The sequence below is a fragment of the Sitodiplosis mosellana genome, unplaced genomic scaffold (assembly GCF_009176505.1).
Source record: "Sitodiplosis mosellana isolate CC-2019 unplaced genomic scaffold, AAFC_SMos_1.0 Smas_scaffold_22, whole genome shotgun sequence".
NCBI classification, from domain to species: domain Eukaryota; kingdom Metazoa; phylum Arthropoda; class Insecta; order Diptera; family Cecidomyiidae; genus Sitodiplosis; species Sitodiplosis mosellana.
The window spans coordinates 123,371-151,287 of NW_022595264.1; the positions used below are offsets into that span (position 1 = coordinate 123,371).

The following is a 27,917-nucleotide window of genomic DNA, read 5'->3' on the forward strand; positions in this document are numbered from 1 at the left end:
CAACCCGAAAAGTCTGCATACCGAGATGTCATCTGGTGGCAATTGCTGGTTTTGACACATGTCCGCCATCTTTACATTTTTGTATGCCATTCAAATAGAAAAAAACAAGCGTCTGTGTTTCATTCGGCGTTGTGTGTGATATTGGAAACAGTGAGAATAGTGAGACAAGTAAAAAAAACGAACGAAAATTCGAAATTGGTGAAATAGTTGCGTGAAAAAATGGCTCTCTTAGGACCAAAAAAGGATGGTGGTCCGAATACGGAGTTTTTTCAATCGCCGGAATCGATGCAGGGATTCGAGCAAGTGCGACAATGGCTTCAGAAAAATTGTAAAAAAGTAAGCATTAGGCGGGTTAGCCGCCATTCTTCATACATATATGTGCATATGCACAATATACACCGCACACGACACATACACCACATACAAAAACAACTACTCAATACCAGCCATGTTGAAAACGAAACCAATTTTTCGATTAAATATGTGTCGAAACAATGCAATGCATGCGATTTTTATGGAAAATTAAATATTTTTCACATGGAATAATTTATGAGGAATGTAAATGGTTAATTTTTATATGTATTTCCTTTGCGTTTTCAGTACGTTCAATCAGATCCACCGACAAAGGAATCGCTGTCACAATTGCTCATTTCATTCATACAATTTCAAGAGACTCGATTCGGCAAAGGTGCATCAGAACCACCGATAATGCGTTTGCCAATGCGATGCTTCTTGGATTTTAAGCCCGGCGGCAGTTTGTGTCACATTTTTTCGAATATGTATCGCTACAAAGCCGATCAACGCTGGCGCAAATTCGAGTTCAACGTAACCAAGACAGCACGCAAAGATAAGGATCCAAACATTCAAATGGCTACTGAAATTCTGGAGAATTTAATCGATCAGGAATGTTTCCGATTGCCAACAGCGTTCATTCGACCCGAAGTCGATGAGGATTTGCGTGAAAAAATCACTGAAATTCTGAAGGATCATCAATGTGAAATTACCGAAGATGAAGATCAAGCGTCGCACATCATTTACCCAGACATTGATCCATTGCCAGATGATTATGCACGACCATCGTTCAAACGGGGAAAGAATGTAATGATGCATTGGTACTACTTGCCCGAATCGTATGATTCATGGGTGTCAAACACGTTCGAACTACCGGTATGTAGCAAAAAAATGTATAATTTTTCAGTATTTTTGACTTCATATCGATTAATTACCATTTGATTTTAGGATGACGTTCCTGAAACCATCAATCCACCCCCGAATACATGGCGTGTATCAGCCGCATGGGTTTTGAATTCACAAGAGTACAATGAATGGATGGCCGAAGAAGATTATGAGGTTGATGAAAGTGGCAAGAAATTGGTTCACCGTCACCGATTGTCCGTGGAGGATTTGATGCAAGATGAAAAACGTACCGGCAAAGCAGCTGGCAAGCAAAAGAGAAAGCGATCCCCATCGCCAGCACCGAAAGGTGTTGGAAAACGTAAGTCTGGTCGATCACCGGCAGTTGTATCGAAGAAAGCTCGTGGCACGGCCGACATCGAAGATGAGGAAGATTTAACTCGTGATATGGACGATCCACCAGCTGAGCCAAATGTCACTGAAGTCATTGCGAAACCATCGACAAACAGCCCGGCCACTCAGTCAAATAGCAAACAACGCGGTGCTGACAGCGATATGTTGCCATTGAAAAGCAGTGTTGTTACTGATTTGGACGAGGAGACGGAGAGAAGCGGTGGCTCCGGCACACAAAACAACGTTGCTGCTAGTGGTGAGGATTCACAAACGGGAAAAACCAGTGAGAATAGTAACACTCAAGAGTTCCCAGGCAATCGCGATGATCTCGAAGACAATGTTACCGAACAGACACATCACATCATTGTGCCATCGTATTCGGCTTGGTTCGACTACAATTCGATTCATGTCATTGAAAAGCGTGCAATGCCGGAATTTTTCAATGGTAAAAATAAATCAAAATCCCCGGAAATTTATATGGCCTATCGAAATTTCATGATTGACACATATCGTTTGAATCCAACGGAATATTTAACGAGCACGGCATGTCGTCGCAATTTGGCCGGTGATGTGTGCGCCATTATGCGAGTGCATGCATTTTTGGAGCAATGGGGTTTGGTTAACTATCAAATCGATGTTGATGCACGGCCAACACCAATGGGACCACCGCCAACATCACATTTCCATGTGCTCAGCGACACTCCATCTGGTCTGCAGCCATTGAATCCACCAAAAACCACTCAACCATCAGCTGCCAAAACGCTGTTTGATCTGGACAAAATTAAGAAAGAAAAAGAAGGACAAGTCGTCAATGCTGAAGGTACAATTCCTTCAGCCGTTCCGGCGCCAGCAACACCAGGCAATCCAAATAACCCAATTGTTCCACCTACGGGAGCCATTGCAGTACCTGGTGCTGTTGTTGGCGGCCCAGGACCGATCAAATTAGAGAATTCAATTGAACCCGGTGCTCATTTCGGTTTGCGAATGGATCAATATGCTAAAAAACCGATCGCAATGCGAAACAAAAACGCTGCCAGCATGGCACGTGAATGGACCGAACAAGAAACATTGTTGCTGCTTGAAGGCTTGGAAATCTATCGCGACGATTGGAACAAGATTTGCGAACATGTCGGCACACGTACACAAGACGAATGTATCTTACACTTTTTGCGTTTGCCCATTGAAGATCCATATCTTGAGGATGATTGCGGTTTCTTGGGCCCACTCGCCTATCAACCCATTCCATTCAGCAAATCGGGCAATCCAATCATGTCGACAGTCGCATTTCTGGCATCGATTGTTGATCCACGCATTGCAGCCGCCGCTGCTAAAGCTGCTATGGAAGAGTTTGCTTTGATTAAGGTAAGCAGTTTTGTTGGTTTTTCATTGAAAGAATTAAAAAAGTTCTTTGTTTTGTATTCAATTTGGGTAATGCTTTCCATTTGCTAATACAGGAGGAAGTTCCACCAAATGTCTACTATGCTCACTATAAAAATGTTGAGAAATCATTGGTCAACGGAAAATTCGATCCAACTGCCGGATTGGCAAGCAGTGGAATTGCTGGCACTGCTCCTGATAAAGAGGACGAAGAGAACAAAAACACGGACGAAGAAATGAAAGATGTTTCGAAGAAAGATGGCGGTAAGTGGATTGTTCATTTTGATTGCTTTTTGCTATATATTCAAATTGCGTGTAGCATTAGCCATTTTCTTCTATTTTATTCGCATGCTGTTGTTTCAGTATTCGACTTCTGTTATGTATGACTGTAATACTTATTTGTTTGTTTCTTTTCTTTTTTTTTATTTCATGTTTTTTTTTGTAATCGATTTTGATCTTCTACATTGATACGCTTATAATTTTTGGTGCATCCCGGAAAATTTCGATTTTTATCGAAAAAAAAACATTCGCAATGTAAACAAAATTTGATGTTGATGTTGCGTAGATAAAGAGAAAGAAGGTGGTGATAAAGATAAAGAAAGTAAAGACACTGATAAAGAAAAAGAGAAGGAGACGGAAAAAGAGTCGGATAAACCGGCTAGCGATGAGAATAAATCAAATGATTCCTCTTCTACTAACGTTCCAGCCAATGAAAAAATGGACACATCCGACAAATCGGCCGAAGCCGCCACCGAAAATGGTACAGCTGTGAATGGAAATGACAAGGATTCAGAGGAAAATCGGAAACTATTCAACGAAACCGATCTACAGAGAGCCGCATCGGCTGCACTTGCATCAGCTGCCGTCAAAGCAAAACACATGTCAGCACTTGAAGAGCGAAAGATCAAGAGTTTGGTCGCATTACTTGTGGAAACTCAAATGAAAAAACTTGTAAGTTGAACTCACGTTATTTTATGATTATCTTCAATTTAAAAAAAAAAACTAAATTTTCTGAAATGGTCGCTTGCAATGCGTAGGAAATTAAATTGCGCCACTTTGAAGAATTGGAAACTACAATGGAACGGGAACGAGAAGGTCTTGAATATCAACGTCAGCAGTTGATCACTGAACGCCAGCAATTCCATTTGGAACAATTGAAAGCAGCCGAGTTCCGTGCTAAGCAGAACGCTCAGCATCGATTGCAGTTAGAGCAACAAGGTCAATGGCAGCCACCACCACAGAATCCAAGTTTAGGCCAAGCACCGCAACAACAACCACCACCATCATCATCGCATCCATTGCATCCGAGTGTGAATGGGCCAGCAGCACCAGTTCCACAACAACCGGTTAATCCGAATCCGGTGAATGCAGGTGAGTACACCACTTTATTCCCTTTTTTATGGGAAAAATAACGTTCAACTAATGAAAATATTGAAATGTGTTATTTCTTTAGTTCCAGCGCCAAATGCAACGACACAATCGACTAGTGAAGTACCTCAACCAGTTCAACCGCAACAACAGCCACCGCAATCACAACAACCACAACAGCCGTCACAGCCAACACAGGCAAGCAGCGCAGTCCCAACCGCACCAACAACGATACCACCAGCAAATGTGGTGCTTCCGACAACAGAGCCACCAGCTAGCGTTCCGGCCACGGAAACACCACCAGCCGCTGTCGCCAATCCGACTCCAGCTGTTTGAATGTGACACACATAGACGTAGGTTGTCACGGCATCATAGTGCTTAATTAAAAACTCTCTTTGACAGGAATTCAAAAGATTAAACAATATTTAAGAGAGTGCACAATTTCCAATCGAATTTGCGATAGAACCAGTTGACAAAAATGCATGAGCCCAACTATGGATGAATGCAGAACAAGAAAAAAAAACACTAAACTAGTTCATCATTTAGACGGATACAGTTCATTATTTAAACATACCGATAGAGTTTTACTTATACAAGAAAAAAACAACAAACAAACAAATGAAAACCACTAATTTAATTATATGAGAAAAACAAGAATACAATCCACTTGTATTTGCATGTATTTGCTATAGATATATCATTCTCTTTTCGTACACATACAATTCACTATTCTTTTTTTTCGGTCAATTTAAAATTAAACAAATAATAAACAACAAAAATTTTAATCTCATTTCTAAGCATTCAGATGGAGAGGTATTTGTAATTAGTCGTATACAAAGATTTTAGTTATTTGCAATGAAATCATTTTTATTATTTTCTTTTCCTTTGTCTCTCCATAAAAAATCGGATGAAAAAAAAAACATTTTATTCCATTTGAATGACAGTTTGTTCGTTTCGAAATATTTTAGCCTCCCCACAACAAATTGATAAGTGTTTTGGTTTTTGTTTAAACCACGCGCAACCAATAGCGAATTATCACCTGATATTTGTTTATTATTTGTCCCAATAAAAATGATAGAAATAAGCCATTAGCATTTAGTGAAGGGAAAAGTGTTTTATTTGTGATAACTTTAAGACTCTTTGACTAAATGTGGGAATACAGTCACTGTTGGTGGTCATAATTCTTCCGAATTGAAAAAAACTTCGCATAGTATTTATTTTAGTTTCAGATCAGGCTCTACCGTTCTGCGGTATCTATCTCATCTATTGCAAAGAAAAACTTTCTTACCCATATCATAGCTTCCTTTTTGTCAATATTATACCATATTTCTGTTGTCCGACAAATCCATATTTGAAAACTTCACAATTTGAAGTAAAATGATAATGGAACGGACGCTCTTCGACAAAGCAATTAATGTCGATCATCGAAGAAAAGGAGGATGTGCAATGCATTATCATATGTGATGGTTTACGATTGTTAAGATTGAAAAAATAGCATCTTTTGAACTTATCAAGAGGTAAGCAATAAAAAAACCGAGAAGAATAGACATTTGAATACTGTTTTTGTGGACAAGCAAGCATCTCATACACCTGCACGAAGAGAATTAAAATAGATTTCAAAACTCTATTAGAATTTTCATTCAATATTGTTCATGTTTTCGTCATGAAGTGCGAAAACAACGTACGTTGTGATCGACATTCAATCGCCTTTTATTCGTTCTGTTTAAAATAAGCCAAGACCAATAGAAAATTATCGCTCAGAATTTGTTTATTATTTGTCATAAAAAAAAGAAGGCATTGGCATTTACTGAAGGAAAAAGTGTTTTGTTTACAACGACTTGAAGCTCTCGAGATAACCGAAATGACATAAGGTTGTAAATCGATGAAATGATGACTCATTGTAATTGCGTTATTCATCGACATCGGCGTTGTAATAATCATCAGCAGTCAAACAGAATGGACCGCTAACATCGTCAATCACACAGACTTGATCGATTTCAAGCTTGCACAGGATGGTATTTATTCTTTCCAGAACTGGAGCTGCCTCGGGATGGCGGTCTAACAAGGCATCACGTGTGTCATTGTAGATGGTTGTGTTTACTGGCATCTACATAAAGATAACGCATATTTTGTTCTTTTTATACCAAAATTGCGTCTAAAAATATTTAACTCATTTACCTGAGCAACAAATCCTGTAATGAGAACACGATGGCCAACTGTTTCCACTTGCGATGTTTCATTATTGATTTGTGTGGTTTCATTGGAGAACAGAGCGCTGACTTCATTCTTCTTTTTGATATTCGCAAAAATTGGGTCATTCTTTTGCAAATAGAAATTCACATTGCCCGTTGATGATGCATTCCATTTGCTATCAGCCACTTGTATCGAATCAATCATTGGATAGCCTTTGATTGGCTTTTGCACAGAGATAGTGCCCAGCAGCGTGTTGTCTATAAACATTAGGGTGTTATATAGGTACAAAATTACTTAAATATTCGAAATAATTTTTTTTTTCAAATCAATAAACCTGGGCTGGAATTCTAAGAATTCCACCAAAATCGTTCGGAATTATTTTTTTCGTACATAAGACCATATTGGAGTGAAAGAGAGAGATTCCACTATTTTTCAGCTCTCCACCGGAATTATTCCGATAACTCAAGGAAGAGTGGATTGTGTGAGAAATAATACCGGTGGTACGCTGAAAAATAGTGGAATCTCTCTCTTTCACTCCAATATGGTCCTATGTACGAAAAAAATAATTCCGAACGATTTTGGTGGAATGACTTAGAATTCCAGCCCTGGGAAAGATTGAATTTCCTGATCAATTTGTTGGGAAACTGATCAATGGCAAATTGAAAAAGACGGCTGAAAAAAGCGACTCACTTGCATTATGAACGATTTCACGAGCAATTTTTGCATATTTATTGGTGAAGTAGCTTCCAAATAATGGCCATTCGTTGGCTGGATCTTCGGTAATTGGTCCAATCACTTTGCCCGGTACAATTTTTCCTCCAGCAACAAATGCCACCAACAAAATTCCAAAGCACAGAACTTTCCACATGTTTCGTTTCTAAGCTTAATTATTTTTCAACTTTACCCAACCGACTCACTTGTTATTCTGATCGAACCGTTACATTTCGCTCAAATAATAGCACGAAAATGTCTTTTTTTGTAAGTAGAAATAATCTACAGATAACCTCTGTGACAGTATTCTTCTTGTCTTCGCTACCAAAATGACGCTCAACTAATGCCGAATTTTATTTTGTTGCGTTTTTTTCGGTGACTGTTTACTCTAAGACCTTAGAGACTAGCGAGTGTTTTTTTTTTGTTCAGAGATATGTTTTTATGATGAGGCGATGCTCCTATATTTAGGGAATGGGCATATAAATCACATTATCTTATCGCAAACACTGTCCAATTGACAGATTTCTAGCTACAATTGTAGGTAAAAGTGAATTAATGTTGATTTACCACTTGAAAATTTGCAATGCAACCGCGCAATTCCACAACAGTTCGCTGTGATTGATGACATTCTAATTGAAAATTGCGACATTTCGATTTATTATTGTCATTTTTACCCATTTGCATTTTTAATTAAAAATTATCAAAATTGTAACCATAAATAGACATTCATCAAATATTTAGAAAAATAAAATCAATATTCGCCGAACAAAAAAAGTCATAACGTTTTTTTTTTACTTGTTCAACTTTCATTTGTATTGGTATTGGTATGATGTGACGTTTGCAGCTTTCATTAGTTTGACAGACGATACACGGCAAACTTTATTTATCAACAATTTGTCAAGTATCTGTGTTTACTAAGTGAATCGTCTGAGTACCTCACCAAATTGTTTCGAGTTTTACGAGACAAATTCAGTGCGGATAAATTGCTATCGAGTAAGTTGAATGATTTCTGGAAATTTTCCGTGGGCTTGATATTGACATTGGCATTGGCATTGCCAAAGTGAAAAATTAGAGACACAAGCGCATCGCTGTTATTATCATTATTGAGTTCAATTGGTTCCATGTAAACATCTGATGCATAATATTCCGCAGCTTCAATTTACTAACTATGCATTACAAAGTTTCATAAGATAATTGTTCAGCTACGTAACACGTTTTCGTGTTCTTCTATGTGCTTCGCATTCTAAACACAAAAGTGTCAAAAACAACAGTTCATTTACTTCATAGTTCCATTCTAACGCTTGATGTCCACTGCAAATCTCCGCGAATTCAATGCCAAATGTATCTATTTTATTCTGGTTTTAGCAAGACTTTTTGTTTACTTCCCTTAAATCTGCCATATTTATGTTGTTTGTTTTGAAATCTCTAAGTGGCTTGAATTCATCCACGGCTTTCACTATTTTTGGCACGTATTCAGTGAAATTGCCACTTCATTGAAATGTACATTAATTCATTTGCTGGTACGTGCAAGCGATCAAGTATGTACTAAAGGAAACGTGGATTTAAATCGCGTAACACTCTAAATTGGTCATTTATTGAACGCATGGCTCTCACAATGTAATACAAAGATAGACCGAAGAATTATGTATGCGCTTTATTAACAGTAATGACTTCAAACAGAAGCAATACAATGTACGTTCATTTTGGCCCACAGATTCATCTGACTTCGCTGGAGAGTGTGTGTGTGTGGGTGCGGGACAAAGATCATTCAATTAATTCTGTTTTCTTTGTATTCCATTTTTTTGCAGTTGTTTATATTAGGGGGCAAAACTTTTGCAAATATCGAGTTAGTCGCAGAGTAGCATTTGAACGATAAACACCGTAAAATCAAGTGTACAAGTGATAATGGCATCGTATTGGCAAGGATTGAAGAAACCGCTCACCAGCAGTGGCTTGATGAATACCAAATTGTATTCGACCGCAATTGTAAACAGTTAAGTGAACTCCAAAATACGAACATGACGTTAAAATCTCAGGGGGCCGGCTTATCACTGTGTTTATATTCAATAGAAAAATGGCTTAAAAATCAGAATCTACATTTCATGTAGTGTCGCTTTGGTTTAGAGGTGATAGTATACTGTATCAAATTTGAAAAACTTGGTGTTGTTTTTTTGACTTTTTTTGATAAGAGTCAAGTCGATCCTCAGTGTGAAATCAATGTCATGTTTTCTAAAAAGTGGTTATCGTCAGATTGTGTAGTTGAAAAAAAAATTAAAATTCTGTTTTGTGTCTTCCGAAAATTTAGAAGAGGTCAAATCGGCAACATCCAGCTCACAAGCAATTCATTTGTCGGCTAAACAAAACTATCCACAAGCTGAACCGTTACCATTGCCGATTAACATTGATCCAAATGAATCGATGAGATTTTCACCGCAGCGTGCTCGTGACATAACATCGAACACGATTGCAACTAATATTTGGAATGCTCGATCCTTTGACATTACCATTGATTCGTCAAAGTATGACATCAAATCGGATGCTGATCCACATGTTGGTTCGTACGACTGCACTGGTGCCGTGAGCTTGAATTCATCCATGCAGAGCAACGTTCCAAGCCCATTCGGCGGTATGCATAACTACACGCATCTCAATATGCCGGGCGGTCAATGGGCACAGTGTAACAAATGGATGAGTCACGACCTTCATTCATCCCACTACACTAACTTGCGTCGTGAAGTTCGTAACAATATGTTGCAAGATGAAAAGAGTGTCACTTTGGCAAAAGGTATGGTTGTACTTAAGAATAGTAATTTGCATGGAAAATCATCATCATCCTCATCAGCTATGTGGATGAGAATGTCTCAATCGAATGTAATGCGATCTTCGTTTGCCTGCCTATCTTCAATCAATCATTATTCATCGTTGTCTCATTTGAATGTTGCATCAAATCAAACCACCCATCGAATGTTTTCGGATAAGAAGGATGTTGTGAAAACCGATGAGCTGAATAAGGAGAATGAAACAAAAACCCCAGAAGAGCCAGTTGCTCTAACGGCTAGAGCAAAACTGAAAAATGCCATCAAAGATTACGGCTCAACGGTTCTTGTGTTCCATATCGCGATCTCACTGGTTTCGCTGGGCATCTTCTATCAATTGGTCAACAGGTATGTTGTCATGAGAATACAATGTAAGCAGGAGATGACCAATCATCATGCAGTGACCGAATGCATCATTCAATTAACTGATAGAACATCATGCAAAAATTACTTTATCCGGCAATTTAATGAATAAGAGACGATGCACGTGGCCAATGCCAAGGCTATATTTAGCCTGTACAAGCTTGCACTTTTGTTTGAATAATGCATGATGACCACTAAATTATGATTCAGATCTAGTAACAAAAGTTTTATGAAAATTTTAATTTTCTTTAATATGACTAAATTGCTTTTTTTCTCTTTCTACAGTGGATTAGATATGGTGGCAATATTGGAGTATTTGGGCCTCGGTTCGACCAGTTCAACAATAACAAATAATGTGGCTTCTGGAGCCAGTACATTCGTAGTGGCCTACGCAATCCATAAGGTGTTTGCACCGTTTCGTATCAGTATCACATTGGTTTCGGCTCCATTCATCGTTCGCTATCTTAGGAACAAAGGCATTCTATCTATGAAGCCAAAAATCAAAAAGCAATGAAAAAAAAATCCACAAATTTTTTTGTTATAATTTTTTATTCAGAGTATATATTAATAAATTTTTTGAGAAAACCATTCAATTTTAAAAGCCAACTGAACTGTTGTTCTGCATATCAAAGAGGAAAAAATAAAGAAAGGAACTGTTGAACTGCATTTTATTGACCTTATCATTTATTGTGATCATTAACCATTTGATTTTGATTTAGGTATTGAATATATAAATATATGGCTTTCATTGGAAAATGGGTCGCCATCAATACTGTCTACCTTGCAACACTGGTTACATAGGTTTTTGGAGAGTAATTTCTATTTTTTTTTCTTACTAATTACTTATCCATGTTTGGCGCCACAGAGTGCAACACAGAGTGAGTATATGTATGCTACCTCCGAGGATAGTAATTATCCTTTTGTTTGTTTGTTTGTTTGTATGTGTGAATTGAAATATTTTGAAAATGACTGAAATTAACTAAAATGACTTCAGAAAAATGAAATGAACGACAGTATGCAAATACATTGCCTTCGATTGACACATGCTGTTCTTCTTAAAACAATAACAAAATCAAAAATAATTTAAATAATAATATTTACAAAATAAAACTTGCTTCAAATGAATTTGTGGAATTTCTCTTGGTGATTAAAAATTAAAATGTTCAAAATGAATACTATTCAAATGTTCATTTCATTGGCTGTTGTGAGTGCCGTAAATTGTTACCCAGCTAAGGATAATTCCTGTGATTGTGGTAATTATTAATTGATTATTGAATTTGTTCTGTGAGCAATGTTCTCTAGATTTATTCTGACATGAAAACAATTTATCAGCTGCGTAGAACGGATTTGAAAGATATTACATCAGGTAGATGCCAATTGCATCGATTCAAATGTGTTCCTTTCTGTAGATTTGAACTTCGAGCATGTAGAAACTGATGTAACAATGCATAGGATCAGTGACCATTTCTGTTTCTTAATTTTACCATTTTGCGGTCAGGATAAACAACGGATCGGCGAAAATAAACAACAGCCCGATCGAAATCCGTGGACAGTCGGAAAGTTTTGAGGAACATACAAAGTTTGCATAATTTTCATTTGTTCGGGTTCTTTGATATCAGATAAACATGTGCTGGTTTCAGGGTCTTGCGCCCCTGAAGTAGTTTACATTCACGAAGAAATGCATCAGCACACAGAAGCCCGCATGGGTGGATATAATGTCGATGCCATCAGATACAACATTATACGTGTTCATAAACATGAACATTATTATCAGTTTTCTGATATAAGCAGTTGGATGACCAATGAATTCGATATTGCAATTAGACTCAGCCGTTTCGTTTGGACACAATGTTCAACCGATCTGTTTGCCACAATCTTCGCTTATTGAACACAGTGGAAAGTTAGCTACAGCCATAGGTTTGTATAACACTGGTAAAACCCTGAAACGGTCCAGATCGAAGGCACAACAAACTCATATTCAAATTTGGACCAAAAAACACAGTGATAAATTACCTGAGTATGCAAAAAAATTAACAGATAACATGATGTGCGCTGGAGATTACGAAAATACAACTCTTACATCATATATTCGCGATGTAAGTCGAGTTTGTAGAAGTAAAAAAATATTCACCAACATTTCTTCAAATTTTCATCATATTTCTCGTTTCATAGTTCGATTTTGGACAATTAGTCATCGAAAATGAATATGGCAGCATGGAATTAACCGGAATATACTCATTGTAAGTTACATATTTTCAATCAAATCGGAAATATTTCCAGGAAATTAATAGCAGAAAAACTCTTTATCACTGTCAGTGGTCGTAGATCCAGTTTCTCACATGGAACGCCCATTTGTTTATACTCGCGTTGCCAATTTCTTGTTATGGATTCAAAGTAAAATAACCAATCAATGCACGTATGCACCTAAACAAGCAAGCCATGGCGAGAACTTAGAACAAACTTGTGTCTTTATCCGAGAATAATAGTAAAAATTTATGCGGATAAGAAGTGATGTACCTAAATGCCCAAATTGGAAATCCATTTCCTTCATATCAAAGGGGAGAGAATAAATAAAAGAACTGTTGAACTGTATTTTATTGACCTTATCATTTATACTGTTTATTAACCATTTAAAAAAAAATGAATCAAAACAATCGGTACGAATTTTGGATAAATTTTGATTTTGGTAATTGAATATATGGCCTAATTCATTGGGAAGTGAGTTCAAATTTCTACAGATTATTTGTGTTTGTCGAGTTTTTCTTTCAAAATGTTTGGGAAAAAATCCAATCATGTCCAGAAATGTGCCAAAGTCCAAGCACTAAAAATGTGTTGCTTTTTCCTTCCTCCTTTTCTCTTTCTAATTAAAACTTAATCGCGTAAAATGCTTACTTCTACGTTGCTGTGTACTAAAGAGGGAAAAAAACCGTTGGTGACCATTTAATTTCATTTCCAGTTTACAATCGAAATGATTCATAACAAAGAAACAGAGCGCAAAATAATCAGAAAGGGAAACCAGGGGAGATTTTATGCTTGTGTCGACGTTTGAAGTAGATTGGCTGCAGTGGCGGCATCGGGGAATAGAGCATGATAATTGATCAGTGGTACGTATGCGGCGGTGATAACGCGGCCAGCAAACCATCGACCATGCAGTGCATTCACAGCCAGTACAGCTGTCGCTATACTAGGACACTTGACATAAACATTTCCTGGTGACGCTTTGTCGACGTAGACATGCAAGATGCCGCCATGTTTCTGGCATTCTTCAACCACCTCGTCACGTATTTCAATGTCCCATTGTGGATTGGTTTCGGTCAACGGGTCGAACATGTTTGACAGCAAGAAGCACTGCGTAGCAATGGGTGGAGCAACTTGTTGTTGAACTTGTGGCTGTGGAGCGGTTGCAAGCAATGCATTTGCAGCTGCTTGTGGTACAGCTAAACCAGCACCTTCGGCCAATTTAAACATCAGCTGAAGTCGACCAGTAGCACCTAAATCAATGCCAGAACGATCCATTTCATCGGTATCAAGCGAAGCTGTTGTATTCACTTCCATACGCTCGGTCACATTTCCAACTTTCATCGGTCGTCCAGCCAATTCAAATCCATTCAACTGCTCCAGAGCCTTTTTCGCATCATCTGCATTGTGGAACTGAAATTGAGACGAAAATTTATCAAATATTTCAATGCCAAAGATTTTTAATTTTCATTCACATCTCTTACCGTAATGAAACCATATCCCTTTGATCGGCCCGTTTCTGAATCCATGATCAATTGAATGCTATCAATTTTACCGAATGGCTCAAAGATGCCACGCAACATGTCCTCGGTTATGTTGAAATGTAGCGATCCAACGTACAAACGCATCGGACCGATGTTATTCTTGACTTGCTGCTGTTGCTGTTGGGCCACTGCCTGTGGTTGAGTGCGATTCTTTTCCGCTTGTGTGTGTTGCACCGAAATTGGAATACCGAGCAATTTTTGACCACTCAAACCAAGAGCCTGTATCAAGAACAAACATTTTCAATTAAATCCATTGTTCGTTGAGTCGTTGGTAGTATAAAACTATTCAGAATATAAACTCAGTCTACTCACCAGTGATACGGATTCAGAATTCTTGAATTCAATGTACGCAATTCCCTTGAACCGTTTGGTTTTGTTGCATGTGATTAGGCGGACGTCACGCACTTTGCCAACGCTGGAAAAGAACTCTTCCAAATCACGAGCACGTACTCGTTGTGATAGTTGCATGCAGAAAATTGTGCGTGCATCTCGTTCTTCAAGATCGATTTCGTCGTCGGAACGAGAATACCTGGAAAAAATTTTACTGCTTAGAATAGCTTAATGTAAGCTGCTCAAAAATCAAATGGAAATGACATATTCGACACTTACGCTCGACTTGCTGAATTTGGTGGCGTTCTTCCACGTCGGAATCGTCTGTCTGGTGACTTTGAACGACGTCGTCTGTGCTCTTTGCTCCGCGATCGTTCTCTGAAATCGCATTCAAACACATTAATTTCTGGTTTTACAACAACATTTTAAAATATCGAATTACCTTTTTCTGTCTCTGTCCGGGCGATGCCGATCACCACGTTCGCGCTCCTTTGGTGACCTAGAAATTAAAGTTGGTGCACATTAGTTAGCTTCAATCAAGAAATTTGTCCAAATTAATACATTATTTCGTATTTCTTACTTGGAACGAACTCGTTTTTCCCGCGATTTGCTTCGTTTTCTATCCCCTGACTTGCTTCTCTTTTTATCTTTATCTTTATCTTTGCTACGGGATCGACTACGCCGACGCGATTCCTTGTCCTTATCTTTATCTCTTTCGCGTTCTCGATCTTTGGATCTGTGGAATGAAAAAAGGGGGAAAAACATTTGGTGTCAATTAAAAAGTAATTGGTGTGGTGAATGTGTTGATAATTACTTTGAGCGCTTCTTCTCCTTCGATCGACTTCTTTCTCTTCTCGAAGACTTCTTTTCTTTGTCTTTTTCTTTTTCTTTGTCACGGTCTGAACGTTTTCGTTCGCGTTCCTTCTCCTTATCCTTTGAGCGGGACCGACTTCTGCAATCACAGATTATAATCAATTGAATCAATTCCATTTGCAAAAGAATTGAATAAAAACAATCAGAAATAAATTATTCAACTCACCTGGACCGATGCTTTCCATTTTCGCGCTTTTTTCCGTTGCTCGAAACGTGAATCGGCGACGATTTATCAGTATTATTGGCATCCTCCTATATTGATCAATCAATGTATGTTTATTTTGAGTTTGGATTGAAACAGATAAAGTGTCGCAAACAATTGTTTCGATTGTTTTTTTTATTTGTTTTATTTTTTTGTGTGGCGCAGATTGGGCAGAAGTGATGAAGATTTGTTTGGTATTTTTCGGTATGGATTTGATTTTGGCATCATCGTGTGTGATAGAAGATAATCATTTTGAACATTTTGATATCGTGCGTGTATGTTTTGCACACAAACCGTGTTTTTGTTTTTATTTTTTTATTGATATTTTGCGAGCGGCCAAACAACAATCAGCAGGAACGAAAAAAAAGTAAGAAAAAAAAGAAAAATGGTGTTCAATTAATTAGTGAGGTTCGTAATGGCATTGAGTAGATATATGTAAAATATGGTTGAAAATGTAAAAGACTGAGACAATTTGTTCTTTTTTTCTTTGGTTTTCTCAACCAGAAAATAAAACATACAGTTATTTTTTCAAATTTTTCAGAAAAAAATCGAGTTGTTGGATTTTTTTCTGCTGATGTATGTGCTACATGTAGAAATAATTATATGAATTACATAAAAGTCCAAATTGACAACAAATTTTCGTGAAAATTCGTTTTGAGCTGGAAAAAAATCAAGCACACGGTTTCTTTCTTTGTCTACTTTGCTTTTATGGCACCCATTTGTCTACACTCCAATCTACCTATGTTGTTGGATTATTATCAGATGAATTTCACAATGCGCTCTCTGTCAAACAACAAAGAGCATTTAAATATATATATGATTTTTTGGATTATGAAAAACTGACTAAATTATATTCAACGAAAAGTAAATGATACAGATGGAAAACAAAATGTAACATGGAAGAAAAAAAAACTGAAATTGTGTGATAAAAGCATACAAAAGCTTACAGATAGAAATAGGGAAAGCACATATAGTTTTATTATATTGTATGTATAAATAGTTGTTTCTGATGATGAGGTATGTAATAAAATCTAGGTTTTTTTTTCATTCTTCTTAAATTTGCTCTTTGGAAAATTGCACTAAATTTACATCCTAGCTAAAAGAGAATTGGTTATAAATGAAAGAGAGAGAAAAACGTATCGAGACACATCCATTTTTCTGGTGATTTCTGTACACGCGCCACTTCATCACTTCAACCTGCGAACTGTTGACCAACTTACCGTTAAACCATATGATTATGTGACGCATAGTATTTTTATTTTTCTTTGTGTGTGCATTTTTGAATAAGCGATTAACGATTTTGAATTTTGTGTGTTTGTGTGGATTTATTATTCATTTATTCAAATTGTTATTGAATTCGACTCGACCGAGTATGAGTAAGACTGTGGTTCAACTATCGAACATGGTTCTGCAAAAGATAGACCCGATTTTAATAATAAAAAAACAAAAAACAACTCGTGCGACGATATTCATGATTTTTTTTTCCTATTTTTGCCAACAACAAAATGGTTTTCAGACAATTGACATCGTTCTGCGTGCGACGCGACCCGCGGTCATGACACATTTCAAGACGAACCCATTACCAAACACCGCGACAATGAGAGAAACACCGCGATGATGACAGACATTCGTGGGCTTCTTCACAACACTGAAGTAAAATGCGACAAATAACATTGAAACGGATAACATTGTATTAAGGCGTTTGGTTGCAATTAGTTGCACAGAGATGTGGCAAACATAGAACGAAGAAACGTGTGCACTTTAAATCCAAATACGAATGCATGGCGTACGAGTACTTACTGGTGCTGAACTTGATTTATTTGCATTGATATTGTATGAATATTCGGAATTTTCCCGTTCAGACGATGTATTTCGCGACCATGGACAGTAATTTGGGCTATAATAGGTACGTTCAGTTGATCTTCTGAAATAAACTGGGCTAAACATTCGTTGAGAGCCTTCACTATCATCATCCGAATATTCCGAGTCGATGGACTTGGTCGAACTTCGGTTTCTCGCATGATGATCATCTTTGAATTCTGTGTCACTATCCCTTGAATTACCAGCATTTGTAGCCATACGATGTCTGCTTCGAGACTCGTTATGTTCTGAAAATTGCTTTTCTAATAATATATATACTTCATGCAAATGTTTTCACACATAGAAACAGAGAGAGAGAGAGAGAGAGACAAAAGGAGCGAGAATAGATGAGTTGAGTGAAATGTGGAAACGAGATTTTCTTTTGCAATCTCTTGCCAGCTGTCATTTGGCAAGTCCGTCTTGAAAATTGCATTGCATTGTCATTGGTTTAAAAATTTGACATGAATTGGAATCGGTTCAAAAGTCGAAAAACGATTTTGTTGTTGCGATTTGCCCTAGCACAAAATTTAGTTGAGTTTTTCTTTTTGTATCTTTGTTGGTACCATTCGCTTTCATTTTCTCATTTCGTGACTTGGATTGGATGTTGCATGAATTGCAACAATTGATCATGAAATTGGTCATTTGGCTGATTTTGTGTTCCACACCTAGAAAAAAGAGAAATTCAATTTCGAGCGAAACAATCGAGAGGCTGGCTGTGTCTTTTTTTTATCGAACACGTTCGCGTGGATTTAGTGTGTGCATCATTGGTTCATTTGTGAGTGTGTGTGTCGTTTAGAGAGAATTATACAGGTACACATAACACCATGGGGATGTTGAGACATCGACACCTAGTTGGTAGATGAGCAGAACGTTATACATACTCGTATGATTTGATTTGTTTTTTAATTTGTTTTTTTTTTTAGTTTTCATCAAAATCTATAAGATTTGTTGAAAAGATTTCATTAATTTTTTTGAATAATGAAATTTGTAAAAATCACCACAGCTGAATTTCATTTAGACAAAAGATAGTATTCAAGTACCAGACAAAAAAATGGATTTTGTTTTGGTATTCGGTATCACACTTTCCACAACAGTCTCTGTCGGAAGGAGGTATTACTTTAACATCGGTTCAAGAATTTGGTTGAAGATGGTACCCTGAGGCGAGAAATGTCATTTTGGTTGTTTTAAAATTGGTTCTTTTGGTTTCATTGCAATTCATTCAAAAAAAAAAATATAATTTGAAAAACTAAATTTACTTTTATCTAAATGTTCGAAAATCACAAAATTATATTAAAAAAAGATTTCAAATATTGGTAAAAAAACAAAAGAGAGAGAAAGAAAAAAGTACGACGAGCATGGAATGAAGGATAGGAATATAGAAATCGGCGTTGAATGAAAATATTGGAGTTGAGAGCGATAATTTTCAGTCGCATTAACATTGACTTGGAAATTGATTTTATCATTGAGCAGCCCAGGATTATGATTGAGCTCTATTCTTCAAGAGAAAATTAGCACAAAAATGTACCAAACTTCGGAAAAAAAACTTTTCCAAAAGGAAACGAGAATAAAATAGGACTGGTCTGACGACACACCAATGGCGTGTGTAAGCTCATCGGGAATAAAAGGGAATTTTGATATAATAATAATAAAATAGACAATGGACAATTTTCGCTTTGTGTTTTTTTTTGCAATGAGGCGACAGCATATTTTCAATCAGTTTTCGTTGGATTGCTATTTTCTTGTTTCAATCTCGTTTTTATGGTGTTTTTTTTTTCAATGAACAGAGACCTGTTTTTGATTTTGTGTTTAAATAAAACTGTTTTTTTTTTGTTATGTTTCAAGTACCTCGGCTGTTTTCGATCGATGCAGTTGCTGGTTTATCAACAATTCTCTATAAAAATGTAAAACGAGGATATTTGAGTGCAATTGTTACTTAAATAAGATTTGGTTTTTGTTTTCTGATTTTTTATCATATTAGCTTATCAATCTAAGTAATTATTTGTCTGTATAATTTTAATACACTTATTCGCATACATTTAAAATTTAAGGAGAAAAAAAAGAAGAAAAATGGGGAGGGGTCGGTGACAACAAACTCTACGATTTTCAATTCTAGAAAAAAAAAATTGCGGCGAAAAAATATACAAAAAAAGTTGTTCACATGTCCATATCTCACAAACGGTACAAGGTTTGTAAACGGATAAATAAAGAGAGTTGAACATATATAATTAGAAAGTACATTATCGTCCATGACAGTTAAAAGGAAACGAAAAAAATCAAAACGAAGAAAAGAAAAAAGGAAAAAAACAAACTTTGTGTGGCCAAGTTTTGTATAGGTTTTCGTCTATTATGTGTTTGTGTGACTGCATATTTACCGTGTACTAGACATGATTTCGATGATCAACTTACATTCTACACACAATTATTTCTTATGTCTTGACATTTTTTTTTCTCTGACAGTATTCACGCTATATATGGAAATCGTGTATCTGAAAATGTTTCTGGTGGGATATGTGTGTTTTTGCGTCTCTTTTTTTTCGTGGGTACTTACATTGTATGGTGCCTCAAGCAATGCTTCGATGTCAAAATCCTCAGCCATTATTTGTTTCTGTATATTTTTTTTATTTAGCAGCAATTAAATTTCTCGTCCGTGTTTTGTCGATGTTCAGCGTTGCCACTGTCTGGGTATCTCCCTTCTCGGCTTGTCTATAAAAAGTTGCAAAGAAGGCACGATTTACACACGATACAACAACGCACTCGCAAAAAAAATCGAATATTTTTTCTTTGCTTTTTTCTCTGGTCAAAAGTCAATAAAATCGCTGCTTTCTACCTTTTTGATTGGCAACTTTTAATCGAATACACAATGAAATAGGTACAAACTTTGTATCGAAACTGAGAGTAAACGTTAAACGTTGATTTTTTTTCGCTTATTTTTATTTTTTGAGCCACACTATTCTCCAAAGCACAAGCGAATGGAACACGTACCTTATTTCGTCTGAACACTCTTGCAACATTTCCTTTTATTGCGAATGCTCTTCCATTTGGAACGCATGTCAAGCATTTGTAACGCAGCGTGCTCATACGCGTTCGAATGCCGCGTTTTATTTCGCATTCGATAGGGTTGCTCAAAACCGGTGAATGAATTTCATTTTCATGCTTTTTCATATGGTTGATCTAGTTTATTGTCATCGAAGCATCAACTCCATATTAAAATCAATTCAAAAGAGTGTAAATAAGCATAAGAAAAAAGAAAATTAATAATGTTTCACTGTTAAACGTTCAACAACGCAGGCTTTCATCGGCTATTTGAATGTGATCCAAACGAACGACGCGCTCAACGTATACACGAACAGCTGCGACACTTCAATACACAAACAATGGCAATTGTCGTAACGTCAAACTAAATGGTTGTGGAATCATTACGAGTAAAGAAAGAGAAAAAAAGAACCAGCACGCAAATACCTTCGATTGTGGTAGAGAACGTAAGAGATTGTTTTGATATTTTATTTCTGACCAATTTCGTACTTGTCAAATTTTTTATTCAACTCAACTTGATATTCGTACGACGAATTTCAGTCGAAACAGCTTTGCGACGGAAACACGGCCAAATTGCACACATCCAATCAATTTATAAATTACGAATGGAAATATCAGATTAAAACTGGATAACAGAATAAAAAACGACAGAAAAAAATCCAGCCGTGAACAGTTTATTATGTAAAAGTGAATTGAGAATTTAATTGTGCTGTGAATTGTGTTTTTGTTCGCTTTCCTCTTGTTTGGCATTGAGATCAATTTAGTGCGTAAAAATGGACAAAGTCACAGAAGACGAAGAAATCGTAAAATTGTTGGATGTCAAGGACATCGAATTCATTGAAACGAGTGAACTACTGGAGAATGAGGAGAATGACAAAAATTCCGAAAATACCAAACTCATCAATGAATCGAACGGGATAAATAATTCAGATGATTGCGGTTCAGATCAAAAGTCCAATGGACATGTTGTCGTTTGTACAGAACGACGGTCAGACGAACCAACCGAATTAAGCTTTGAAAAAGGTAAGCCACAGAAAAAAAACCAACAAAAACAACTGAATGATATAAATTCCGATGCATTTGTTTACAAATATAGTAGAAATGAATCATCGTTTAAATTATTATTCAGTCAACTTTCCGTCCCATGAAGTCGACCACAGTTAACAGTTTTATCGTCGCATGTATGGTGTACACCATGGTCGAATTACATTTCACGCAACAACTATTCTTCGATATGTTTACGGTTGCTTTTTCTTCGGAATTTCATACCATTCACACACATATTGCATGAAAATAATCAATTCTTTCCTCTTGAATCACTATGAATGCAATTGTTCCAGATATTTTCTACGGTCAACTGAACATTGCTCATCATTTTTATAGACATAACAATTGGCTAATACTAATAATTTTTTCTGTTGATTTTTAGTACCAGAAAATGTTGAAGAAAAGTTAAAGAGGCAAAAAATAGAGGCAGCACTCGCTGATCCAAATACAGTGCTCAGTAAATGGCAGGAATTTGCTAAAAGTGAATATGGGCTAGTTAGCGGTAAGTACACACACATTCAATTATTCGCAAGTGGTAAAATAATTGATAAAATATGGATATTTTACCTTTCGTCCCCTATCAATAGATGATCTGAGGCGTCAGGTATGGCCACGGCTTGTTGGTATCGACCCAAACAGCGTAGATCCCGCACCGAATCTCGAAGATTTAAAATCACATCGTGAATACAATCAAGTGATTCTCGATGTAAACCGATCACTAAAACGTTTTCCACCGGGTATCCCATACGAGCAACGTATTGCACTTCAAGATCAACTCACTGTATTGATTCTTCGCGTCATCATCAAATATCCACATTTACGATACTATCAGGTATGATGGTGTACAATTGATTGTATGCATCTATTAAGATATTCGCAGAGCAAATAAGTCATGGTGCTAATAAGATATTCGACATACGATTTACTTCCAAGACATGTGATTTCAATTTTTTTAGGGCTACCATGATGTAGCAATCACATTTTTGTTAGTGGTCGGTGAAGAGGTGGCGTTCCATGTGATGGAAATATTATCAACAAACCATTTAGTCGAATGTATGCAGGAAACCATGGAGCCAACACAACATCGTCTCATGTATTTGTATCCCATCATTCGTCGTGAAAGTGCCAAATTATGTGATTATTTACTGAAGTACGCATCTAAATAGTACCAAAATCCTGTCTAAACTGCACATAGTCTTATGCTAACGATAATCTTTACCATTCACAGATCGTCTGTTGGAACACTGTTTGCACTGCCTTGGTTTTTAACGTGGTTCGGTCACAGTTTGAATTCATACCGAAGTGTCGTTCGGCTGTACGACTATTTCCTAGCGTCGCCATTCCTAATGCCGTTATATGTTACGGTTGCCATTGTTCTGTATCGAGAGGATGACATTTTCAAAGAGGATTGTGATATGGCTAGCTTGCATTGTCTTCTCTCACAGGTAAAGACATCAACGGTTTTTGTTTTTCGTGTGAAGTGTTTATTCTAGAGAATAGCTCTCAAAAAGTTGATTCGATACCATCGAAAGATTTTTCTTGAGATAAACTTTTAATGAAACCTATTCATGTTTTTAGCTACCGGAAGATTTGCCGTTTGAGTATTTGTTACAAAATGCAGCCAATTTATACAACAAACATCCACCAGAAGAAATCGAAATCGAAGTTCAAGTGATGGTTGAACAAGAGTGAGTTTTTTTTTGTATCTTTGAATTCTGAATCAATAAATTTTGAACTTGAATTCTCCGACTCAACCAATTTGGATTTTGGATCAATTCAAATTTCCAATTGATTTTTTCATACTAATAATCAAAATCAAATCTGTCGCCCAATTCAACAGAAAGCAACAACGAGAAAAGGAAATAAAGGCAGCAAAAGCGGCAGCGGAAGCTCGACGTCTGCGTATTCAACGCAAAGAAGCTGCAAAACACTCATTGATCAATCGTCTCATACCGCAAATGATGTGGAGTAGACGAACCGCATTGGCAACGACAGCATTCTCAATTGTAATTGGCATTTGTGCGTACTATTACAAGGCGCAGTTCATATCAATGACCAGTGGCATCAGCTGAAATTCGGTGAACTATATGGCTTTACTGTTCCATCGCTACAGTCATATAGGTGGCCGTTCTCCATGCGCTGTGTGGTAGGAGAGACACGACGCATATACATACACACGGAACATAGTGCAACCAACCATGCAATTGTCTTATATCTTGAAACTATTTATATAATTTGTACCAAAACCAAAATCGACACGATTACACTTCTCTTCTAACGTTAACGTATTTATGTAATCTGATTTGTTCTTCTTTTTTCTTCTTTGGAAGTCTAGCAATAGCGTAAAGGGATAGTTTAAGTGTATTTTATAATGATTACCCTATAATGGAATTCCTGTGAGCTTTAAATTTGAAACCAAAATGAAGAGGGATTTCGTTGTTTCTTTCTTTCCAACATCCATATTGATGATGATGATTTGTACAAGTTAACCTACCTATGAGTTTATCAATACGATTCTTTTTTTATTGTATGATTTTGATGAAATTGTAAATATTTTCAATTTATTTATTTACACATTTATTATTAGTATTAAGCAGACAAAGAGACATTCAACTAGTTGGAATAGGGTTTAAAAACCACTCTTTGCAACGCAATAAATCATTGTGTTTAGTGAAGGAAAAAAAACACTAGAATGGGATAGAGAATGTGACCGTTTAAATGGCTCATAAGAAACAGAGATTTGGAATATAGCGTTGGGCCACTTTATTATATACTACATGCGGCACCTTATTACTGTTTTGTACGAATCAAGAGCAATTTATCTCGTTAAACACAATATTGGCGCAACAAATTGCTACCTTCATATATTAAATCAGTAGCTAGTGTATAACGAATCATTTGTATGACCGCTTATATTAGCCACGCAAACTTTTTTGGGGGAGAGGGGATACAGAATTTCAATTAGAATACACACATAATCAAAAACCATGTATTTTGGTAGACAAAACATGAGCGATAAATAATTTTATTTCATTTCAAATTTCAACAAGAAAATATATTTTGTTTTTTTTTCTTCATTTCTTTTCAAAATACTGCAAAAAAAATATGTCTTGACCAAACTAGCATGGGTAACAAAATAGGCTTTTATTCCTTACACACAAAAATAGACACAATCACAACATATTTTAATATGATCGGAATTCATGATTTCTGAAAAGATGGATTTTTTTTTGGTCATGTGCGTTATAGTATATTAGATTTGATAGATGGTTGCACCGCGCGCGCGCGCCACGGAGATCATTGGGAAATTACTTTTTTTCATTGTCTTTGTCTTTGTTTTTACTGAAATGAAGAAAGAAAAGAGGTTGTAGAATGTGTGATTATATTGTGAAAACAACATCAATTAAGGGGGAACATCGAAATATGAACAACAATAGAGGAAAAATAACACGAAATTAATGGTGCGATGAATGTATCTTCTGTGTTAGTTAGATTTGCATGTCTGCATAAAATACTGCACTAATACACAATAATTGTTTTTTTTTTGCTATGTTTCAGCTGCATCTCGGTTCTTTTTATTAAGAAAAATTTCATTGACAAACCTTTCTTTAAAGTGTAATGAACAAAAAGTTATACATGAATAAATTATAAACCTTGGAACAAATCAATCTTGTATTCGCTTTGCTGTTTTAAACTAGCGCAACATTTTCTATATACGTCTTTCATGAGCTAATGCAAAATTATTCTTTAGAATTTCGAGAGAAGACTCGTTTGTTTGATTTCAAATATCATTGCTTCGACATGACATCAATAATTCTATGTTAAAATTTATATTCGCTTTGGTAATCAAAACAGAAAAAAGCGAACAATTCACAAATCAAGTTTGTTTTTTTGTTGGAAATGAAACGGAAACGTATTAACAAATAATCGAGCGAGAGTAATAATGATTTTTATCACATGAAAATTCAAAAACGAAAAAAAAATTGATGATGGTGAATGAATGGAATAAATCCTACTTTCTAGAAGCAAGCGCCAGACCAAGTCCAACCAAACCGCCCAATACCAATGCAGCACCACCAGCAACAGCTACGCCAGCCATCGTCTCTTTTTCCATCTTTTTCCGTATGTGCTCCTGTTTGCGAATGAAATATTTTGAATTATAGCGGAAAACTATACATGTTTAAACTTTGTATGTCGACAAAAATGGCATGAAGTGAATAGCATAGAAAAATTCCATACCTCCAATGTGATGGCTTGTTGGTTGTTGGGCTCGATCTGTAGAAATGCCTTGCAAAATTTCAATGCTACCGAATAATTCTTGATTCGGGCATTTCCAATGGCTAAATAATAAATGTAGTCACGATTGCCCTGCGAATGCTTTTCTGCAAGGTCCTCAAGCATGAAAATCCCCTACAAAATTTGAAACACACATGAAAATTACGAAAATAAATAAATCATATTCAAACGACATGCCGATGCTCAAAATAACCAAACCTTTTTGATATCGGCTGGATATTCGCTGCGCACCAAGCAATATGCATATTCGAATTGTGTTTGAACTGCAACTTGTCCACCCTTTTCCTCGAGCTCCCTTTTGTAATTCTTTTCGAATTTCTGAAAATAAACAACAAAACTAATGTCAATCGTATGTTCAATGTTATACTAATGATAATTGGAGAGATATCAATTGCACTGATAACAGTGCATGTCCAGTCAAATCACTTCGAGTGTTGAATTTCGAAAATGTCAATGAATTGCATCACTATCACAAATTTCGCGAAGTAACTAGAACAATCCACGCGACGCACATGTTGACTCAGATTTTATCAAATTGGTGTATAAGTTATAATTTATTACATAACAGCTGATTATCACAACAATAAAAAAAAACCAACGAAACCCATATCTGTCTAGCCGATGTAATTCAATTTGGAAAAGTTGCGTCGATGTAAGAATCCATTTGTTAGACGCGCGTCATTGAACTTGAAACAACAAAATATTGTTATGATGAACGTATTTCGCAATGTGTTTACAGCTCAGATGTGGTGATGATTCATATCCGTCGCATGTCGTTGTTAACACACAATTTATCATCCAATCCATGTGCACTTACACATTCTCCTTTGGCAAAAGTACTCTCTCATTGTCGATACGTGTTCATATATGTCAAAAAATGTATAATTTCATGAATCTTTCTAGGACATGATTATAATGGAAATCGCTTTTATTCGCTTTGTTCAATGGCTTTTAATGAGCATGTTCTTTGTTGTAATCGCACTGATTAAATCGCCATTGGGTCATGTATGCAATTGATGATGCAAAATACACGACATGATTGGCCACAAAATTACCAGAAGACAAATGAGTTCAATGCTATATTGAAATCAATCTCCCATTTTCACGATGAAAACACTTTGATTGAAATGTTCAATTATTACAAAGAATAGTACGAATTTATTTTTTACCTGTAATTCTGCTTGCGAAACTGTTTCGTTCAATAGCTCCTCCATTTTTATTCGATTATTTTTATTGGAAACTGTATTTCACTCCGTATAAAACCAAGTTCGATTGAATTGCAACAAATGCCAATAAATTTTTGTACTTTTCAGGACAAATTGTTTTATTCTTCTTTCGACTTCGATGTGAAATGATGATAGACGTGTTCAAATTTACGTTTAATTTTTTTTACGATATGTGTTGTTTTTATTTGTTGAGTTGATTTTGTCTGCCAATGAATATGACATTGTGTGCGAAACGTAATTGAAATGACATTTCCATCTCTTGAACAGTTGACAGGTTTGGTTTGCACAATTTTGAATGTTATATTTCAAGTTTTGCTGTTTTTGTCCAGTAAAATTCTTTTTTCGAAACAAACCTGAGAAAATGGGCTGTCGTTGTCGGAATAACCCGATGTCAACTTCTCGTTTAAATTATTGGACTCCTCATTTGCAATAATTTTGCACAAATATTACGGTTGGAATTGTTGCAATCGCTCTGACTTAAGTTGCTGACCTCTGTCTGATTCAAGCGACTGTTCGCACGTACGAAACCAAATCGATGGGTGCGTTCAATTGTTGACAGTGCGTTCTCAAACCCATCGATACCATCAATATTTGAAAGGTTTTTAAAGCGAAAGTGAAAATGTTGGAATGGTTTTTTCTATAGACCATTATACCCATTTAATTAACAATGAAGTCTTTTTTCTGATTTTATCTGAATTTGTCACGAAAAATTCGAATAAAAGTAAAAAAAATGTTTCTCATTCAAAAATGTCTGACACGTTAACGGTCGATCAAAAGCGTGTATAAAAATTCGCACGTTACTTCTTTGCCGTGTTTCTTTCTGGTGAGGAGAAAATCGAAATCAAACCGTCACAAGATGAAATAATATTTCAAGCGAATGCATATGTACAAGCGCACTCACACATGCACCATT

At 36.3% G+C, this 27,917-nt stretch overlaps 6 protein-coding genes across 14 annotated transcripts; 3 read left to right on the plus strand and 3 right to left on the minus strand.

Annotated features, from left to right (window-relative positions):
- Nucleotides 1–52: 52 nt before the first annotated feature.
- LOC129568761 (SWI/SNF complex subunit SMARCC2) lies at nt 53–5,375 on the plus strand. 2 transcript variants are annotated; one of them, XM_055447024.1, is made up of 7 exons: nt 53–336; nt 601–1,167; nt 1,240–2,889; nt 2,982–3,168; nt 3,470–3,855; nt 3,942–4,275; nt 4,358–5,375. In XM_055447024.1, the coding sequence occupies exons 1-7, from the start codon at nt 220–222 to the stop codon at nt 4,606–4,608; spliced, it is 3,492 nt and encodes a 1,163-aa protein (XP_055302999.1). In that variant the 5' UTR covers nt 53–219; the 3' UTR covers nt 4,609–5,375. The 2 variants fall into 2 exon arrangements, with proteins under 2 accessions (XP_055302999.1, XP_055303000.1); XM_055447025.1 differs by having other exon boundaries at nt 79–336; nt 3,611–3,855.
- A 647-nt stretch (nt 5,376–6,022) lies between these two features.
- Nucleotides 6,023–7,511, minus strand: LOC129568770 (uncharacterized). Its single transcript, XM_055447039.1, has 3 exons — nt 7,156–7,511; nt 6,451–6,722; nt 6,023–6,379 (listed from the first exon to the last, which is right to left on the minus strand). The coding sequence occupies exons 1-3, from the start codon at nt 7,331–7,333 to the stop codon at nt 6,182–6,184; spliced, it is 648 nt and encodes a 215-aa protein (XP_055303014.1). The 5' UTR covers nt 7,334–7,511; the 3' UTR covers nt 6,023–6,181.
- Nucleotides 7,512–7,980: 469 nt separating this feature from the next.
- Nucleotides 7,981–11,021, plus strand: LOC129568769 (uncharacterized). 2 transcript variants are annotated; one of them, XM_055447038.1, is made up of 5 exons: nt 7,981–8,169; nt 8,985–9,169; nt 9,482–9,961; nt 10,019–10,340; nt 10,641–11,021. In XM_055447038.1, exons 2-5 carry the CDS (start codon nt 9,082–9,084, stop codon nt 10,867–10,869), a joined length of 1,119 nt encoding a protein of 372 aa, XP_055303013.1. In that variant the 5' UTR covers nt 7,981–8,169; nt 8,985–9,081; the 3' UTR covers nt 10,870–11,021. The 2 variants fall into 2 exon arrangements, with proteins under 2 accessions (XP_055303013.1, XP_055303012.1); XM_055447037.1 differs by having other exon boundaries at nt 7,991–8,169; nt 9,482–10,340.
- A 1,922-nt stretch (nt 11,022–12,943) lies between these two features.
- Nucleotides 12,944–20,396, minus strand: LOC129568785 (RNA-binding protein 39). Of its 6 annotated transcripts, none has more exons than XM_055447058.1 (11): nt 19,951–20,093; nt 19,248–19,293; nt 17,343–17,650; nt 15,507–15,592; nt 15,282–15,419; nt 15,048–15,203; nt 14,910–14,966; nt 14,747–14,845; nt 14,450–14,666; nt 14,078–14,356; nt 12,944–14,006 (listed from the first exon to the last, which is right to left on the minus strand). In XM_055447058.1, exons 1-11 carry the CDS (start codon nt 19,996–19,998, stop codon nt 13,383–13,385), a joined length of 2,058 nt encoding a protein of 685 aa, XP_055303033.1. In that variant the 5' UTR covers nt 19,999–20,093; the 3' UTR covers nt 12,944–13,382. The 6 variants fall into 6 exon arrangements, with proteins under 6 accessions (XP_055303033.1, XP_055303032.1, XP_055303031.1 ...); XM_055447057.1 differs by having other exon boundaries at nt 14,450–14,681; XM_055447056.1 differs by having other exon boundaries at nt 17,343–17,665.
- Nucleotides 16,525–27,478, minus strand: LOC129568788 (mitochondrial fission 1 protein). Of its 2 annotated transcripts, none has more exons than XR_008687985.1 (5): nt 26,948–27,478; nt 25,977–26,096; nt 25,722–25,892; nt 20,230–25,614; nt 16,525–20,105 (listed from the first exon to the last, which is right to left on the minus strand). XR_008687985.1 is itself a non-coding variant. In XM_055447064.1 (5 exons), exons 1-5 carry the CDS (start codon nt 26,990–26,992, stop codon nt 24,791–24,793), a joined length of 486 nt encoding a protein of 161 aa, XP_055303039.1. In that variant the 5' UTR covers nt 26,993–27,235; the 3' UTR covers nt 24,603–24,790. The 2 variants fall into 2 exon arrangements, 1 of the variants encoding a protein (XP_055303039.1); XM_055447064.1 differs by lacking the exon at nt 16,525–20,105 and having other exon boundaries at nt 24,603–24,824; nt 25,499–25,614; nt 26,948–27,235.
- On the plus strand, nt 21,209–25,146 carry LOC129568786 (TBC1 domain family member 20). The gene is made up of 7 exons (XM_055447062.1): nt 21,209–21,458; nt 21,865–21,984; nt 22,070–22,314; nt 22,439–22,632; nt 22,711–22,927; nt 23,061–23,170; nt 23,323–25,146. The coding sequence occupies exons 1-7, from the start codon at nt 21,209–21,211 to the stop codon at nt 23,552–23,554; spliced, it is 1,368 nt and encodes a 455-aa protein (XP_055303037.1). The 3' UTR covers nt 23,555–25,146.
- Nucleotides 27,479–27,917: the final 439 nt, after the last annotated feature.

Bases quoted from the DNA above. Each gene is read 5' to 3' on its own strand.
- LOC129568761 (XM_055447024.1), top strand. From the start codon at position 220: ATGGCTCTCTTAGGACCAAAAAAGGATGGTGGTCCGAATACGGAGTTT. The intron at 337-600 runs GTAAGCATTAGG...TTGCGTTTTCAG, and splicing joins TTCAGAAAAATTGTAAAAAA to TACGTTCAATCAGATCCACC. The intron at 3,169-3,469 runs GTAAGTGGATTG...GATGTTGCGTAG, and splicing joins TGTTTCGAAGAAAGATGGCG to ATAAAGAGAAAGAAGGTGGT.
- LOC129568770 (XM_055447039.1), bottom strand. From the start codon at position 7,333: ATGTGGAAAGTTCTGTGCTTTGGAATTTTGTTGGTGGCATTTGTTGCT. The intron at 6,723-7,155 runs GTGAGTCGCTTT...TAATGTTTATAG, and splicing joins TGAAATCGTTCATAATGCAA to ACAACACGCTGCTGGGCACT. The intron at 6,380-6,450 runs GTAAATGAGTTA...ATCTTTATGTAG, and splicing joins TTACAGGATTTGTTGCTCAG to ATGCCAGTAAACACAACCAT.
- LOC129568769 (XM_055447037.1), top strand. From the start codon at position 9,082: ATGGCATCGTATTGGCAAGGATTGAAGAAACCGCTCACCAGCAGTGGC. The intron at 9,170-9,481 runs GTTAAGTGAACT...CCGAAAATTTAG, and splicing joins TTCGACCGCAATTGTAAACA to AAGAGGTCAAATCGGCAACA. The intron at 10,341-10,640 runs GTATGTTGTCAT...CTCTTTCTACAG, and splicing joins TTCTATCAATTGGTCAACAG to TGGATTAGATATGGTGGCAA.
- LOC129568785 (XM_055447055.1), bottom strand. From the start codon at position 19,998: ATGGCTGAGGATTTTGACATCGAAGCATTGCTTGAGGCACCATACAAT. The intron at 17,666-19,247 runs GTACTTGAAACA...ATATATTATTAG, and splicing joins ATCGATCGAAAACAGCCGAG to AAAAGCAATTTTCAGAACAT. The intron at 15,593-17,342 runs GTAAGTACTCGT...TGATCAATATAG, and splicing joins ATAAATCAAGTTCAGCACCA to GAGGATGCCAATAATACTGA.
- LOC129568786 (XM_055447062.1), top strand. From the start codon at position 21,209: ATGGACAAAGTCACAGAAGACGAAGAAATCGTAAAATTGTTGGATGTC. The intron at 22,633-22,710 runs GTACGCATCTAA...TACCATTCACAG, and splicing joins TTATGTGATTATTTACTGAA to ATCGTCTGTTGGAACACTGT. The intron at 22,928-23,060 runs GTAAAGACATCA...TCATGTTTTTAG, and splicing joins TGCATTGTCTTCTCTCACAG to CTACCGGAAGATTTGCCGTT.
- LOC129568788 (XM_055447064.1), bottom strand. From the start codon at position 26,992: ATGGAGGAGCTATTGAACGAAACAGTTTCGCAAGCAGAATTACAG. The intron at 26,097-26,947 runs GTAAAAAATAAA...GTTTATTTTCAG, and splicing joins TTTCGCAAGCAGAATTACAG to AAATTCGAAAAGAATTACAA. The intron at 24,825-25,498 runs GTAGGATTTATT...TCTTCATTTCAG, and splicing joins CTGGCGCTTGCTTCTAGAAA to TAAAAACAAAGACAAAGACA.